The sequence below is a fragment of the Cnephaeus nilssonii genome (assembly GCF_951640355.1).
Source record: "Cnephaeus nilssonii genome assembly, chromosome: 13".
Taxonomy (NCBI): Eukaryota; Metazoa; Chordata; class Mammalia; order Chiroptera; family Vespertilionidae; genus Cnephaeus; species Cnephaeus nilssonii.
Genome location: NC_137084.1, coordinates 62,113,478 through 62,131,190, shown reverse-complemented (window position 1 = coordinate 62,131,190; position 17,713 = coordinate 62,113,478). Strand labels below are relative to the sequence as shown.

The following is a 17,713-nucleotide window of genomic DNA, read 5'->3' as shown; positions in this document are numbered from 1 at the left end:
AGATAAATAGGAGTCTGCATTTATGAGATTTTTCTAGTTTCAAAAGCAAAATTTATATGCCTTCTACCACTTAAAAAATTTGTTTTTAGGAAGGGACCGATGCTTCCCCCCCCCCCCCCCCATATGTTATTGAGACAGTCATCCCTAGCAAAAACTATTAATTTTAAAGAAGGAAGCATTTAAAATTTTTTTATTTAAAAAAAAAATCTGTTTTGCAGCTCATTCTTGCCGGAGCTCTCCGGATTGCTGACAGAGTCGAATCAGGGAAGACGTCGGTGGTGGTGCATTGCAGCGATGGCTGGGACCGCACCGCCCAGCTGACGTCCCTGGCCATGCTCATGCTGGACGGGCACTACCGCACCATCCAAGGGTTCGAAGTCCTCGTGGAGAAAGAATGGCTGAGCTTTGGACATCGATTTCAGCTTGTGAGTAAAGAACCTTGACTCAATGTATTCCATGCATCCCACATCAGGCATGTGAAAATAATGCCTTCTATTCACTCGATATTCATCTAGAATGGATCATTTATTCTAGAGGGGTAAACTTCTCAGGAGAACTTTTTTGTTTTGGAAAGCATTAGTGTCTCCCGTCCCAGCTTTGCAGCCTGGAGCTAGGACCAGCTATTTGCCAGCCACCTGACCCAGTCTCTTCTGTGATCTCTACCAGGAAACGTCAGGGCTCATCCCACCATTTCCATGGGTGTCTCCTGTCCACCTGCAGTTGATAGTTCAGATTAGCAAGAATGGTATGGAATTACAAGGCACTTCTAGCTTTTCCTGTAGACTTAAAAAAAGATTAGAATGGCTGAATTATTATTCCCAATTTAAAGTAGCCCTACAAAGTAGCATTGCTCACACAGGATCAGGGTCTAAAAAAACGGGGACTGAAAGGAAAAAAGTAAAATGTAACTCAGAGTTGGAATAAAACAACTTTCTTGTTATCCTCTTTAAGGCACTAAACACTTGGCCAGTGTTGCAGCCCTGGCCAAGAGCTCAGTTGGTTAGAGCGTCATCCCGATACAGGGTTCCATCTTTGATCCCCGGTCTCAGAGCACATACAACAAGTAACCAGTGAGTGAGTAAATAAGTGGAACAACAAATTGATGTATCTCTCTCTTCCTAAAAGTCAGTAAATTAAAATAAAGTGTTGCAGTTAGTTTTATGGAAATGACAAATTTTTGTGCCTTCTGTAAGTCTCAAAATTATGTTGATGTTATCATTGGTATCAAATTTAAGAGTCAGAAGGAAGTCAGGGCCCAACAGTGGTTGAACATCTGTGGTGTCCCACAGTGACTGTTTGGTGTCTTCATTCACACCGCAGGGAAAAGGCCTCAGTCCCTCCCCGAGGCTGTCAGTCTCCCTTCGGAAAGTCTACCTATTCCCAACCTCTTCCTCGTAGGGAACTAAAATCTGCTTCCCAATGTTTCTACCTTCCCCTTTGGAGATAAGAAAACAAATAAAACTACTTGTTCATATAAGATAGGCCTCAAATATTAGGAAGTAGCTGTCAGCTCATGTCATTTATAGTCTTCAGTTCTTCTGGCTAGCCATCCACTTTCCTCGCTTTTCCTAAGCTCCTCCATCCTAGTTGTCCTCTGGACCTTTCTTTCTTTTTTTTTTTTTTTAAATATATTTTATTGATTTTTTTACAGAGAGGAAGAGAGAGGGATAGAGAGTTAGAAACATCGATGAGAGAGAAACATCGATCAGCTGCCTCTTGCACACCCCCTACTGGGGATGTGCCCGCAACCAAGGTACATGCCCTTGACCGGAATCGAACCTGGGACCCTTGAGTCCGCAGGCCAACGCTCTATCCACTGAGCCAAACCGGTTTCGGCCTCTGGACCTTTCTGCAAGTGGGTAGCCAGAACTAATCACAGTTCCTAAATATAGGAGTGGGGTTATTATGTCCCTTTCACATTTGCTTTTTTGTTACATCACACTTTGGATTTGTGTAGCTATTACATAAACACACATTTAAGTAGTTTCTGCTAAACACTAAATTTGGAATCAGAAAACTTGGTTCTCATGTAATGTCTATATGTGTTAGTTGCAGTCATAGAATTTGGAGAGGAGTAATATTTTCACAGAAAGTAGGAGCAGCGTGAGCACATGTCTAGATAGCATTGAGTGTGGCAAGAGTAGCCATGAGGGAAGGTCAGGTTTAGAGAATCTTGGACAGGGGAGGAGTTAGTGTGTCAGGGACCATAAAACCACTGAGATTGTGGCTCGTGGCAGCATTTTTCTAGATTAGCTGAAAGCCTTTGTGAAAGATGTCTACCCAGATGTTAACCTTTAGTATCCAGTAGTTGCTGGGGTATGTGGGCATTGATTATGAATGGCTTGAGAGAAACACATTTAATGGTAGTCTGCTCTTTTGAACTTGAACAGTGAAGTTGGGCATCTGGAGTATCTATTTAGATGGCTCACGTTTTCAATTCTCTATAAAATGAGAAGACTATTTAAAAATAAAACACAAAAAAGCGTACTTCAAAGAATAAAGTTTTAGCCAAAGCTGCACATGTTATATAAACGTGACCAAAACCATAAACATATCAGACTGAAATTGCTATGGATTCCTAAATTGTCAGCTCTGGTTAGCTACTCCATTTCCCCCAGGTGTTATGTGAAAGCAGAATGTGACCAATAAAGGACACCTGGTCAAGATGCTGTGCTCACACATGGTTAATAGAGGGCAACGATTCTCACACTTGTTGATTTCAAGACCTCTTTCATTCTTGACAGTTATTGATGGCCCCAGAGAAATTTGCTTACATGGTTTATGTCTGTCAGTATTTACCATATTAGAAATTAACTTGAACACTAATTAAAGAAATCTGTTTATCTTAGTCCATTTGGACTGTTATAATACCATAGACTGGGTGGCTTATAACAGAAATTTATTCCTCACAGTTTTTTTGGGTTTTTTTGTTAATCCTCATCTAAGGATATTTTTTCCATTGATTTTTTTTTTTTTTTTTTTGAGCGTGAGAGGGAGGGAGGAAGTGAGGGAGAAAGACATCAATGTGAGAGATTGCCTCCCACATGTTCCCTGACCAGGGCTGGGGATTGAACCTGCAACCCATATACGTACCATTGACCGGAAATTGAACCCTCAACCCTCCAGAGCACAGGCCTATGCTCTAACCATTGAACACACTGGCCAGGGCTATTTTGAGGGCTAATAGTCCAGGGTCAGAGTGCCAGCATGGTGAGGTTCTGGTGAAGACACTCTTGGGTTGCAGATTGTCATCTTCTCACAGTCCTCACATGCAGGAAGGGGGCTCGGGAGCACCGTGGGGTCTTTTTTGATACGAGCACTAACCCCATTCATGAGGGTTCCACCCAGAGACTCTTCTTCCTAATGCCATCACATTAGTTCAAAATATGAATTTTGGGGAAACATTAACAAACACAATATTTTAAAGAAAAATATATTTTCCAAAACAAAAAAGTTTTCATGAGAAGCATTGTTTTATGTTTTGGGGGTAATTTTTGAAATTTGGCTTTATAGGCAGCTAAATTTCATTTCTTCTTCTGCCTTCATTCTGCTGCAGTATGTTTTGCTGGTTGAAGTATATGAGGAAAGAATCTGACCACACACAGACAGATACGTAGTTTGAAAAGTAGCGTCTTTTAGTAGCTTTTTAAGGGAATTGTTGGTATTCTTCTTTGTTATTGTACCAAAACTTAAAAGGTGGTTTCGTAGAGGTTAATTGTAATGTGCAATCCAAAACTAAATCAATGAGGTTTTTGTTTGTTCCATTAAATTCTATTGGTCTGTATCGCACTTGAATAGATCTTTTACCTACACAGGATTTTGTACCATCAGGTGTTGGGTATATGGAAAATGCTTAGTGAGCTATATACCTTTTCCATTGTTAATGCATTTCTTTATATAATCCCATAAAACCACAGTTGTTAATACCACCACTGATTTTATCGGAAGTCTTTAAGTATTATCAAACTCATGTGGCAGGTAAAAGTTTTCCAAAAACCTAATTTTCACTCAAAAGCTTGAATTTTATCAAACTACTGTCCATTGTATTCCTTGAAGTGACACAGTCACTTTGTACATTTTCAAAAAGCCTGCAAGATAGTCAAGTCTTCATAACCACAGTTCACATATCAGTTGTTCTTTCAAGTCAGAACGATGGTCCATGGTCCGTGAAAAAGTGTCAGTTCCTACCGTCCTACTTAAGTTTGCAGCAGAAGCGCCTCCTGTGCATTTCCCGTTTGTTACACAGAATAGTAAAAAAATGTATTTAATGAAGTTAATACTTTTTACTGCTTCATCAAGGAAACTGCTCCAGAGATTGGCTTTTGTCCCTTTCATTTAAGTGCGAGTGTGCGGCAGGACAGAACGTAACCACAGTGCAGCTTGATTTCACTGGCTTGCTTGATTCCTCCTAAGGTAGCTCCTAAGTGATCCTTTATCATTTTCACCGTGAGCGCAAACATCAATGAATTGAAAAAGGCAGATGGCATTTTAGGATTATGAAATTAGTTTTGACCTCACAGTCACCCCCTCCCCAGAAGTCTAGGGACCCTATTTTTAGAATCAGTGGCTTTAGGAAAGGGAACAGGGATCTGTTTCAGTCATCTGGGGCAAAGGTGCTCAGAGGAAGAAAAACAGAACTTTGGGTGAGTGCATGCTTGGAGGGCAGAAGTGAAGCATTTTTTAAAGGTTTATGAAGGTTTGTGCTAATGTTGATTCTTCTTGATAAAGAGACTGGAGCTAAGACGCAACAGGTCCCCTTCATGCACTGGCCAAGGTGTTAAAGGAGAAGGGCACTTTATAGAATAGCATAATATTCAGGGGGAAATTAGATCTCCAGAACAAAAACCTGGGCTCTGAGGTCTGACTACTCCAATCTTATCAGCCTTTTAGGTCTGGGTTTCGTGCGTGTGTTTTTTTCTTGTTCTTTTTTGCTTTTTTAAGATTTTAATACACATACACACACACACACACACACACACACACACACACACACACACACACGAGTCCTGGTGCACAAAATTCGTGCACTCAGGGGAGGGGTCCCTCAGCCCGGCCTGCACCCTCTCACAGGTCGGGAGCCATCAGTTGGACATCTTTAGCACTGTTGCAGAGGTGGGAGAGGCTCCCCCCACCGCCCCTGCGCTCACCAGCCGTGAGCCAGGCTCTGGCTGAGCAGCACTCCCTCTGTGGGAGTGCACTGACAACCAGGGGACAGCTCCTGCATTGAGTATCTGCCCCCTGGTGGTCAGTGCGCATCATAGTGACCGGTTGTTCTGCCAGCTGATTTGCATATTAGCCTTTTATTATATAGGAGATACACACACACACACACACACATATATATAATTTAGAGAGAGAGAGAGAAAGAAGCATTGGTGTGAGAGTGAACATCGATCAGCTGCTCACCTCTCCCCTGCCCCCTTTTACTGGGGATGGAGCCCACAACCCTGGCATGTGCCCTGGCCAGTGTGGCTCAGCTAGTTGGGCATCATCCTGTGCACTGAAAGATTGTTGGTTCGATTGCCTAGGTTTCATTTATTAAACTAAGTTGTAATTCCTGTTAAAAGCATCACATGTTAAACCTGGCAGTTTGCACATAAAAAATGTTTTTTTTTTTTATTGAATTTAGTAGAGGCCCAGTGCATGATTAAATCATGCACGTGTAGGGTCCCCTAGGCCTAACCTGCCATCCAGGCCATATCCACTGCCCTGCAAAGCCTAGCACGCTCCGTGGACACTGCTAGCAGCCTGCTCCCCGCTTTTGATGGCAGGGGGTCCGCTGGTGCTGTAGCAGACAGCTCCCCCGCTTTCACTCCCCGCTTTTGATGGTCCGCAGCAGGGCGTGGGCTTGCTGCCCCAGAGGCCCCTTCTGTGCCGCAGCACAGCCATGGTGCAGACGCTGAGCTCGCGGCGGTGCGAGCTCAGTGTCCCGCTGGCCCAATCGGCTACCCCGAGTCCCGCCCCCTGCGCCTCCTGCTGGCCCAATCGCGGACGTAGCGGAGTGATGGTAATTTACATATTACCCTTTTATTATGTAGGATTGGAGGTGATACTTGTTAGCAAACCATACAGATTTCAGGTGCACAATCTACTGTATAGACATTTCATAGGTAGGGTGATGGTGATTGCTATTTTCTTTGCTATGTTCTTTTAAAAAGATTTTCTGACTTTTTAAAAATAATGACAAAATAGTATTTTTATTGGAAAATTATTTTCATTGGCAAATGAAAAACTCCACAAAGTTCATATGTTATTTTACCATCTTTCTTCAGAGACTCGGGCATGGAGATAAGAATCATGCAGATGCAGATAGATCGCCTGTTTTTCTTCAGTTCATTGACTGTGTCTGGCAAATGACAAGACAGGTAACATATATATATCCATTCTTACATCCCTTTTTTAAGACTTCCAGTTGGAGTTTGGAGATTTGGAATTCTTGTAAGGTTTCTAGGTAACATAACTATTACCTAATTATCACATTGTGAATTAAGCTAAAGAATATTATTTGGGAGTAGTATTAAACACTTGACAATTTGATTCCATTAGCATTTCAGTGAGTGGCTCCATAATAACCCAAGAGGTTTCCTCTATAGACAGTAACATCACGGCAGTATCTTCACCCAAAAGCTCATCTGCATATTGTTAAAAAGGTAAAGAAATGAAGAAACAGGCAAGTAAATTTAATGAAAAAATGGGTTGGGTGGGAAATTATGGCAAGGTAGGTATATAATAGATTCTTTTTTTTTCTTAGGTACGGATATATTATGTTTTTTTAGAGCTTCTACCAACTTTCTAACAAACCAATGTGAAATTTAGTGTAAATGGTTTGGTATATTTAGATAGTCCAAAAGAGAAAAAAATCTGGGTAATTATGGGATCACCCCCTAATGGGGCAAGGGTTTGTTTGGGTCATAAAAATATTTAACTCTACTCAAGAAAAATCATCTCAAAACCCAAAAGTTGGATACAGCTCATTGGTATGTCAATTATCACCCAAGGGTTTATTAGACCTCAGGCAGCTGGGAGTCTGTTTTATTTTAGTTAGATCCCCATGTGAATATAAGGTAGGGATATTGCTGGCTCAGCTATGCTTTAGAAAGGTCACATTTTAGCTTTAAGAAAATACTATTTATTTCATTAGAAGAAAGTTGTGATCCTTAGGAAAAAATACATCCATTATAGTGTATACTGAATTTTGTCGTTTCCCCCACCCCCCACCCCCCCAATAAGAATTTCAATTTGGGTGGATTATTTGGAAACTTACCGGGTTAAATTGGGTTGTAGTAGATAAGACTACAATATTATGAGGCTGGTATTTTCACACATATACTACGAATGTGTATACAATTCAGTTTTGTTCTGTGCATTAGGTTCTCATATGTTGTGGGAGGGGAGATGCTACATACTTATTTTAATGTTTACTACTTCTTGGAACAGGTGTGAAATTTTTCTTTAGAATTGCCTTTGAGGTAGTGTATCAGCTCTACAAATCCTTACCAATCCTTTTTTGGGTTTTGACTAAAAACAATAGGACCCACTTAAAAAAAAAAAATCCATGTGAGAGACACATTGATTAGTTGCTTCCCACATGTGCCCCCACTAGGGCTGGGGATTGAGCCTGCAACTGAGGTATGTGCCCTTGATTGGAATCAAACCCAGGACCCTTCAGTCCAAGGGCGGTCTCTATCTACTGAGCCAAACTGATCAGGGCAGGACCCATTTTTGACCATTACCATATTTAGTTTCTAAATAGCATTTGGCTGTTAGCAAAAGTCAAATGCCATATCAAAGAACTAGGAAAGTTGTGTGAAGCCATGGCATCATTGATGCTTATGTGGGCTGCTTCCCAAGAGGACTAAGGGGCAGTCTAAGTGAATATATTAGTTCTGGTATGCTTGTTACAAAAAAAAATAAAAAATCAAAGTTACCAGTTGTTTACATGGCAGAATATATGACTAGTACATTTCTTCCTTAGTAGCTGTGTTAACTTTCTCTATGTTATATATCTAAAAGCAGTTTTACTTCAATGCTGAGCTTAAGATACTAAAAATTAGAAAATCAGTTTAATCTTGTTTCTTAGAATCTAAAATACATTATAGAAGTGATTCTTTAGACATCTAGTTAGGTTTTTATGTACATTTTCTTCCTGAACATAAAATGTTAGTGTTTATTGGTAATCGTCAATTTTACAAAAAATTGCATGTTTGTGCAGAGACTTGCACATTTGTCAAAATGAGGATTATGTTGCAATTAGCCATATTCTATCTCTGTTCCTACCCGCATCTTCATCCCTTCATTCCTGGGATCAGGAAGCAGTGGATGAAGGACCCTTGAGATTTTAAATATGTAAGGAGAACAAAATATTCCTCTTCTGTTTAAGATTTTAAAAGCAATGCCAGCAGTTAATGCTCTATTTGTTTTGTTGTAAGGAAATGCCCACTGATTAAGATGTCTTCTCATAACTGAGCTACCCACAGGCTCAGCTCTTCTGGATTGCTATTTCATGAGTCAAGAGTGCACGCATAGCTGGCTAATAAATAAGGCTAAGAGTATTAACAATCAGGTGATAGGATTTATTTTGTAAATAAATGGGATTTGACCAAGTTTCTTACAAATACTTGGAATTTTGTTGGCATGTGCTTGATCACCTGCTGCATTCATTCAGTTCCATAGCCACAACATGGAGTTACCATTCATTCTTTGAGAAATCTGATATATTTCCCTGCTTATGGCTTCCTAAAATTTAGGAAATTTTAAGGTAAAGTTTTTAACCCTGTCCCTTTTGCTTACAGTTCATGCTATTTTCCTTCACTACTGGGTAGGGACCATTCTAAAAAAACTTACTTGGAATGAATATTTATTTCCCAACTCTGCGGTCTAAATGTTCATGGAATTCCTTTTCAGTTGTGTAATTGGTACAATCTTACATGGAAACGTTGGAATAATTTTGAACTATTACATTGACAGGATGGATTAAACTAAATCCTTTACCTTCCTGTGGTCTGTAATTTGTCTTTGATAAATTCCCCACAAATTGTGTTGTTTGTATAAGACATCCAATAGGCCCTGCCGTTAGGTTATGGAGAAAGTGAATTTTCTTTAGTTAGAAAGAGGCTGCCAAAGTACTGGATTACATGATACTCCCGTTTGCCTGGATGTTCTGTGAAAAGATAAGCAGGTTCACTTTTAAATGGTCTGCACATCTGCCTGGGATACTTATTTGTGTGCACTGCTGACATTTTTTGGAGACATTGATGCTATTTTTTTTGTAATTTCTAAAAACAAAGCAATGTTTTTGAAATTTAAAGAACAATCTTACTGTTGTTTATGGTCATTTTTGGCAGAGAAAGATTAGAGTTGCCCAGGTCAAAATTCCTCAGGCTGTGGGGCTAGCAGATGTAGATCAGAAATATCAAGGTCAGACCATTCAAATTCTTACTGCATAAGAAAAGGAGATTTTGGGAGAAATAATCTTAGAACTAAGTGGTAAAGTGATTTTTGAACAGAAAACCAAGTGGATAATGCCATAATGGCTTAGAAATATAGTTTTGAATATTGTTTAGCATACTTTTCAATATTATAAAGGATCTACTCATATACTACAGGGTGAATATGCTTGAAAAAAATGTCTTAATAGTTTTGTGTTTGTGGTGTTTGATTTGCAGTTTCCTACAGCATTTGAATTCAACGAATATTTTCTCATTACCATTTTGGACCACCTGTATAGCTGTTTATTTGGAACATTCCTTTGTAACAGTGAACAGCAGAGAGGAAAAGAGGTAAAATAATGAGCCCCTGTCCTGGTCTACCCTCAACATGTATTTTCCCTACTAGAGTGTATTTTGTGATGGATTGCAACTAAACAGTTGTTCTTTTGAATGATTTCTTTGGCCATACTTTACTTTATATGCTTTAATATGATTCCTTCTTCCCATACCTCTGAGCCTGATCTACTAGTATTTTAAAGTACCTCTGTTGCAATGCTAAAGATGCCAGCTAGCTGCCAGGTGAGTTATGGGTGGGAAGTAGTGTCTGCTAAGGAGAACCAGTCCTGTTATCCTTGCAGGATGGAAACCCTTCAGAGCAGGTGCAGAAAAATATAATTGGTTATATATATATATATGTATGTATATATATATATATATATATATATATATATATATATATATATTAAAACATATACATTTGAATGGATAGCTCAAATCTGAAAATATATTGTTCATGAGTCATTTTATTTAAAATTGTAAAATAATACTGTAAAACATTCAAACACTGAAACGATACTGTGTATAAAGTTACCCCATTTCGCCCAAGATATTACTGGTGGTTGGTATTATTTACAACAAACCATATAAGGATTACTTCTGTATGAAATTCTTAATCCTATTGATCAGTGTGTATCTCTGCATCAATTTTCATTTTTAGAAAGGTGGCTATAAAATAGATTTTCCATGCTTTTCTGTAAAGCAGGGGTGGGGAACCTCTTTTCTGCCAAGGGCCATTTGGATATTTATAACATCATTCTCGGGCCATACAACATTATCAACTTAAAAATTAGCCTGCTATATTTGGTCAAACATTTAATGAAGTCATTCCTAATGCCTTGGCAGGGCCTGACCAAATGATGCTGAGGGCTTTAAAGGCCCCCGGGCCAGACGTCCCCACCACTGCTAAAGCAGAGTGGAGAGTTGCTTGCTTTGAGCCAGGCTGCCTGGTTCAGACCTTGGATTTGTCACTTATTGTGTGACCTCCAGCAAGTTAATTTCTGCTTCTGTAAAATAGGAGTAATAGTACTTACTGGTGTGAGGATTAAATAAACCATACAAAACACTACAGTCATTGCCATGTAGTAAGTGCTTCCTGGACTATATTTTTAATTCACCATAATATCTTCAGTGTCTACTAGCATACAGTAAATAATTGCCTGCACAGTAGGCACTCAAGAATTGGTTGAATGTTAGATAATTCAGAATAGCTAAATACTTTACTTTTTTGAGGCTTGAATAGAATTTACTATATCTTGATACTTTAAAAAAGGAACATTTTTACTGAGGTATAATTTGCATTCCACAAAATTCTTTCAAAAAGTGTATAGTTTAGTACAAGTGTGTCAGCAGGCCCCAAGTTTGACAAGCTTGGTTTAGTGGTTTTAAATATATCTAGAGTTGTACAAACGTCAGCACTATGTTCACAACATTGGAAAGAAACTGTGTACCTGTTAGAAGTTCCTCTCCATTCTTTTGCCCTCCCAGTCCCTGGCAAACCCTAATTTGTCTCTGTGGATTTGCCCCTTTGGGACATTTCACAGAAATGGAATTATTCAGGATGTGGCCCCAGTGTCTGGCTTCTTTCACGTAGCATAAGGTTTGTTTTGTAGCAGGTATCAATACTTTATTCCTTTTTATAGCTGAACGTTCCATAGTATAAACTACTTTGTCCATTTGTTCAGTTGATAAGACGTTCGGGTTTCTACTTTTTGGCTATTATAAGCAATGCTGTTTTGAACATCTGTGTACAGGATTTCATGTGCCTGTTTTCAAACCTAAGAGTAGAATTGTGGGCACAGTAACTCTGTTTAACTTTCTGAGGAACTGCACTGTTTCCCAATACCCTCTGATTTTAATGTAAGTGGGCTGTCACTATAGTGTCAAAGGGATCACAACATACCTCTTTATAACTTTCATCTGAAGCACAAAGAGCTCATGTGATAAATCTCTCTTCCTTTCACAGAACCTTCCTAAAAGGACAGTGTCACTGTGGTCCTACATAAACAGCCAGCAGGACGACTTCACTAATCCTCTCTATGGGAGCTACTCCAATCACGTCCTTTATCCAGTAGCCAGCATGCGCCACCTAGAGCTCTGGGTGGGATATTACGTGAGGTGGAATCCACGTATGAAACCACAGGTATGCTGTACAATACACAGCGGGAGTTTTCATCCGTGCAATTATATAGTAACTAGAAAAATTATGTGCATATTTAAAACTTGTAACTATAGTTACATTTGTATAGTAGAAAAGCACTACAGAGGGGTAATCAGTACACTTGGTTCTTATCCTTCCTGACTTTGCTTGGATTGCTTTGAAAATAACACTTCTGTTTAGTCCTTTCTCCCCTGTACAATGAAGGCGTCAGACCGGATAACTTCTAGCTCAGTGGTTCTCAACCTTTCTAATGCCGCAACCCTTTAATACAGTTCCTCATGTTGTGGTGACCCCCAACCATAAAATTATTTTCGTTGCTACTTCATAACTATGATTTTGCTACTGTTAATGAATCATAATGTAAGTATCTGTGTTTTCCGATGGTCTTAGGCTCTACAGCAGCGGTTCTCAACCTGGGGGTCACGACCCACAGGTTGAGAACCGCTAGCAGGGTCGCCTAAGACCATCGGAAAACACAGGTATTTACATTACGATTCAAAGAAGTAGCAACGAAAGTAATTTTATGGTTGGGGGTCACCACAACATGAGGAACTGTATTAAAGGGTCTCGGCATTAGAAAGGTTGAGAACCACTGTTTTAGAGGCCTTGCTTTATTAGGTTAGAGAAATATGAAATTTCGGTTCAATTTGAAATATGGAATAGTTACTACTTATAACTCCTAAAAAGACTAAAAACCTCAAACTAAACTATAGGAATTATTTGACATTGGCTTTTAGATCATATTATTTGTTATATTTGGAAAATTGCCAGTTTTAGACTATTCTGTGGAAATACTTGGGGGCACTGGGAAAGCCAGAGGAAGAGCAGTGGTGCTGGAAAAACCCACATTGCAGCCTTTAGGGACAGGACTACATGCCAGCATGTGACTTTGGGTTTGTTTAGAATTGCCTAGTTGGAATAATTTTGTGGTGTTTTGCTTTTGTAGGAGCCCATTCACAATAGATACAAAGAACTTCTTGCTAAACGAACAGAACTTCAGAAAAAAGTAGTGGAACTACAGAGAGAGATCTCCAACCGGTCAACCTCATCCTCAGAGAGAGCCAGTTCTCCTGCACAGTGTGTCACTCCTGTCCAGACCGTGGTGTGAAAGGACTGTTAGCCGGAGCCATCACCACAAACTCCTGATTACAAATGGCAGCTCTGAGTAAAGTCTCCTGAATTTAGAACCCATCTATGAGAGAAAGTCAGTCCTTTATTTATTTAAATCTGAGTTTAGAACTGTAGCAGTGCAGGGGGCTTAAGTGAAATTACCCTATATATAATTACATGATAATAACACTAATTTTATTAAGTTACCCAAAGAATATTAAAATGCTTCAATCCTAAATCTGCAGTGGGAATAAGTTTCTGATTTTAAAAGGAAAATGCTCTTAGAAATTTTGGTGTCTAGTAAAATCAAAATACAAACCACTTCAAAAATATGACTCTTGATGGAAGAGAGCTCATTGCACAGAGGAGGAGCATCACTTTTCAAACCAACACTGAAGTTCCATGGCATTATACACTCTGTAATCTCATGACAGATCAAGTCTGACACACCTTTTCTCATCCTGGGTTTTCCTTTTTTGTGTGGTAAGGGATCTACTTTGATAATCCACATTTTTCATACATGATAAGGCAAAGTTTTGAGGATATTACGGTGTAGTTGAAAATTTTGTCATTATTTATGTACTTATTTAAGATGCATTATTAAATAGCTGTCCAAAATGATGTCTTACAGAGGTGCTTGTGGATAGGATGGAGAGAAAGGAGTAGCTGTCCAGGATTTCAAAGAATTCCACATCCTTTAGATTAGTTTACACTTGACCAAATTATTAGAAATAACATTTAACCTTTTGCACTCGGATGTCGAATGTGACTCGACACAGTTAGCATCGGTAGCAGCTCGTATGTCGAATTGTATTGAATGTATCAATAATTTGAAATATTAAAAAAATCCAATTAAGTTTGTATGAAAAGAAACTCGTTTTTTATTCTACTGCTGTGCTTTGTAAAATCTGGGGTATTTAAAAAATTAAATCCTGAGTAGAATAAAGGAATCGAGAAAAAAGCGAGTGCAAAGGGTTAAAAGCTTACTATCTACCCTACTTTAGATTTTTATTTCTTTTTGTATATCTGAGCACAGAAGTTAATTGCTAAATTTTGAGGCAATATTTTAAAGTTTACCAGGATTGATTTTTTTCTGAAATCTATAAATTGCTTATGATAAGCATTATGCTCAAATTTTACATGGAATATTTTACTACTGTCCTTTGCAAAGTCTGTAATTCCACTGAAAGATGGTCGACCAAGGAACTTACTGCATGTAGAAATGGATTACAATCTGGAAGCCAGAAAAGGAACTCGCGCTTCACTGTGCACCTGCTGCAGCAGGAGTTCCGTGCTGGTGTAATCGTGGACTCCTTGATGCCTGTGTTACTCGACAAGAGCCATAGGTTATGTACTGTAACAAAGCAGCTTCTTGGCCCTTGGGTCTTTAAATAAAAGCAAATTTCAACTGACATTTAAACTTTGTCCTTAACCTAGTTATTTACCTTGTTTCTTTTGCAGAAATGTTATTTGGATTTTTTTTTATTTTGAGGAAAGAGGTATTCTCCTTGCATCTGTTTCAAAATGAAATGTTCAATTTGAACCTATTTTCCCTCTAATACACAAATCAAACAATACAATGTTTTTTCACTTGTTAATTCATTATAGTCTGAACCTTAGCCCTGCTCTTCCTGTCTATGTGAAATTTTGTCATTATGTAAAATTTAAGGAAATTTATAATCAGGATTTAAGTGGCCAGTCTATCAGTATTAAAGCTAAGTTCTCTATTCCAAATATTTTATACACCCATTCTCTCCTGTCCATTCTACCATTCTCCTCATTTAAGCCTTTTATTATCTTGGTCTTATATGTAGATGACTGCACTGCACACCAGGACACCCAAGAGTTCATCACCAGTGCATCCCAAAGAGGATGAACTGAACCTAGGAGGGGGCTAGAGCCATGGAAGCTGCATTGGTGTTAATGATGGCAGACTCGCTAGCAGAGGTGGTGGAAAGTAAGAGATGAGGTGAAGTCTGCTCAGCCATCTGGACTGTAGCTAAGAGTCCCATTGCTCTTCACCAACATCCACCTGAGACCTCTCTGACTGGGGGAGGGGGCAGAGGAGGAAAGAGAAGAGAAGACAAAGAACTGAAGGTACACATTTCCTGCTGACTGCCCCAGGATTCCAGCAAGAGGCCTGCCTCTGGACTTACTCGATTCTCCTACTGGGCTGTGGGCAGAGTCAAAGCCACCATGCTAAGCACACACCTCTCCCACTCTGCCACCAGCCTGTTTTTGGAAAAGCCACCTTTTTTAATGCACATATTTTCAACTTTAGCAGCAAGTCGGTTCCAGTAAGATAAAAACTGACGTTCTAGCACCACCTTCTGGAAACTGAACTCCTGTCAATCTGTTGAACTGTTAGAATCAAAGTAGATGCATGAAGCCTTACCTAAATAAGAAAGACGTTCACTACCCAAAGGTGGCAGCAGAGGCACACTGTCAAAAACTTATGAAAACTCATGGCAATATATCCCAAAATTAAAAAACTCCAGCAAACAAAACCAAAGAGACAGCATACTGTGGTCCAACTGGTAAAGAATTCAAAATATGATGAAATTCAACAAGCTGAAAGAAACTCAGAAAGGCAATTCAATAAACCAGAACGAAATTTAAAATACTAAGTATTTTATCAAGAGATTCAAATTCTAAAGAAAATAAAATCTAGAGTTGGTGAGCTCAATAAATTAGATGAAGAATGCATCAGAAAGTATTGCAAATAGAGCAGATCAGAGGGATGAGAAAATGAGCAGGAGGAAAGGAATTCAGAAATTATTCGGGTGAAAAAAGGACAAGAGAACTGAAATTTTTAAAAAGGGAAGAAACCTTACAAGAATCATCAGACTCCATTAGAAAAGCCAACACAAGATTATTGGGTAAGGAACACTTCCAAACTCTTCTATAAGGCCAGCATTACCTTAATTTCAATATCAGATAAAGACACTACAAAGAAAGAGAATTACAGGCCAATATCCCTGATGAATGTAGATGCTAAAATCCTCAACAAAATGTTAGCAAATCAGATCCAGTAATACATCATGTATCATGACCAAGGGGGATTTATTCCGGGGATGCAAGGGTGGTACAATATTCGCAAATCAATAAATGTGATACAGCACATAAACAGATTGCCAGACAAAAGTCACATGATCATATCAATTGATGCAGAAAAAGCAGTCCACAAAATCCAACTTTTTTTTTATACAAACATGCAGCAAAGTGGGAATAGAGGGATTATACCTCAACATAATGGCCATATTATGACAAACCTACAGCCAACATCATACTCAATGGGTGAAAACTAAAACCATCTCCCCTAAGAACAGGAACAAGATAAGGATTCCCTCTTTCACCACTCTTGTTCGACATAGTTCTGGAAGTACTGGCCATAGTGATCAGACAAGAAGAAAATACATCCAAATTAGAGAGGAGGAAGTAAAACTCTCATTATTTGCAGATGACATGATACTGTACATAGAAAACCCCTTCAAGACTCCATCAGAAAACGACTAGATTTAATAAATGAATTCGGAAACAGTAGGATACAAAATCAACACCCAAAAATCCATAGCATTTGTTTACACCAATAATGAACTCTCAGAAACGAATAAAACAACCCCATATACGATTGCAACAAAAAAATTAAGATACTTAGGAATAAACTAAGGAGGTAAAAGACATATACTCTGAAAACTACAGGATGTTTAAAAAAGAGATAGAGGAAGATGTAAACAAGTGGAAGAATATACCATGTTCATGGATTGGTAGAATCAACATCATTACAATGTCCATACTACCCAATGCAACCTACAGATTCAATGCAATCCTTATTAAATACCAATGGCATTTTTCACAGACCTAAAACAAACACTCCAAAAATTTATATGGAATCAAAAAAGATCCCGAATAGTTGCAACAATTTGGAGAAAGAAGAACAAAGTTGGAGGAATCACAATAACAGATTTCAAGTTATACTACAAAGCCACTGTGCTCAAAACAGCCTGGCACTGGCACAAGAACAGGCACACAAACTAATGGAACAGAACAGAAATCAACCAAAGCCATTATGATCAATTAATATTTGACAAAGGAGACAAGAGCATACAATGGAGAAGAGACGGTCTCTTCAATAACTGGTTTTGGGAAAATTGGACAGGTACATGCAAAAAAAATTACACTACACACCACCAACATACACCACACAGAAGTATAAACTCAAAATGGATAAAAGACTTAAATGTAAAATGTGAAACCATAAAAGTCCTAGAGAGGCAACAAAACCTCAGACATCTCTCATAGTATGTTTCGGGATACATCTCCTAGGACAATGGAAAATACGGAGAAAATAAACAAATGGGACTACATGAAAATAAAAGCTTCTGCACTGCAAAAGAAACCAACAAAATAATGAGAGCACATTACATGGGAGAACATATTTGCCAATTGATACATCCGATAAGGGGTTGATCTCCAAAATATATAGGGAACTCATACAACTTAACAAAAGGAAGACAATCCAACTAAAAAATGGGCAAAGGACCTAAGTAGACACTTATCCAACGTGGACATACAGAAAGCCAAGAAAAAATGCTCATAGTCAGTAATCATCAGAGATGCAAATCAAAACGACAATGAGGTATCACCTCACACCTGTCAGAATGGCTGTCATCAACAA

The 17,713-nt window shown here is 38.8% G+C and overlaps 1 protein-coding gene across 8 annotated transcripts in view; it reads left to right on the top strand.

The window, feature by feature from the left end:
* The window catches only part of MTMR2 (myotubularin related protein 2), a 102,197-nt gene extending 87,748 nt beyond the window's left edge, over nucleotides 1–14,449 (top strand). For all 8 annotated transcript variants that reach the window (XM_079787940.1, XM_079787942.1, XM_079787944.1 and 5 more), the window contains 5 exons: nucleotides 219–425; nucleotides 6,273–6,365; nucleotides 9,666–9,779; nucleotides 11,731–11,907; nucleotides 12,872–14,449. In XM_079787940.1, the coding sequence (XP_079644066.1) occupies nucleotides 219–425; nucleotides 6,273–6,365; nucleotides 9,666–9,779; nucleotides 11,731–11,907; nucleotides 12,872–13,033 (753 nt within the window). In that variant the 3' untranslated portion in view covers nucleotides 13,034–14,449. The remainder of the gene's footprint in view (nucleotides 1–218; nucleotides 426–6,272; nucleotides 6,366–9,665; nucleotides 9,780–11,730; nucleotides 11,908–12,871) is intronic.
* Nucleotides 14,450–17,713: the final 3,264 nt, after the last annotated feature.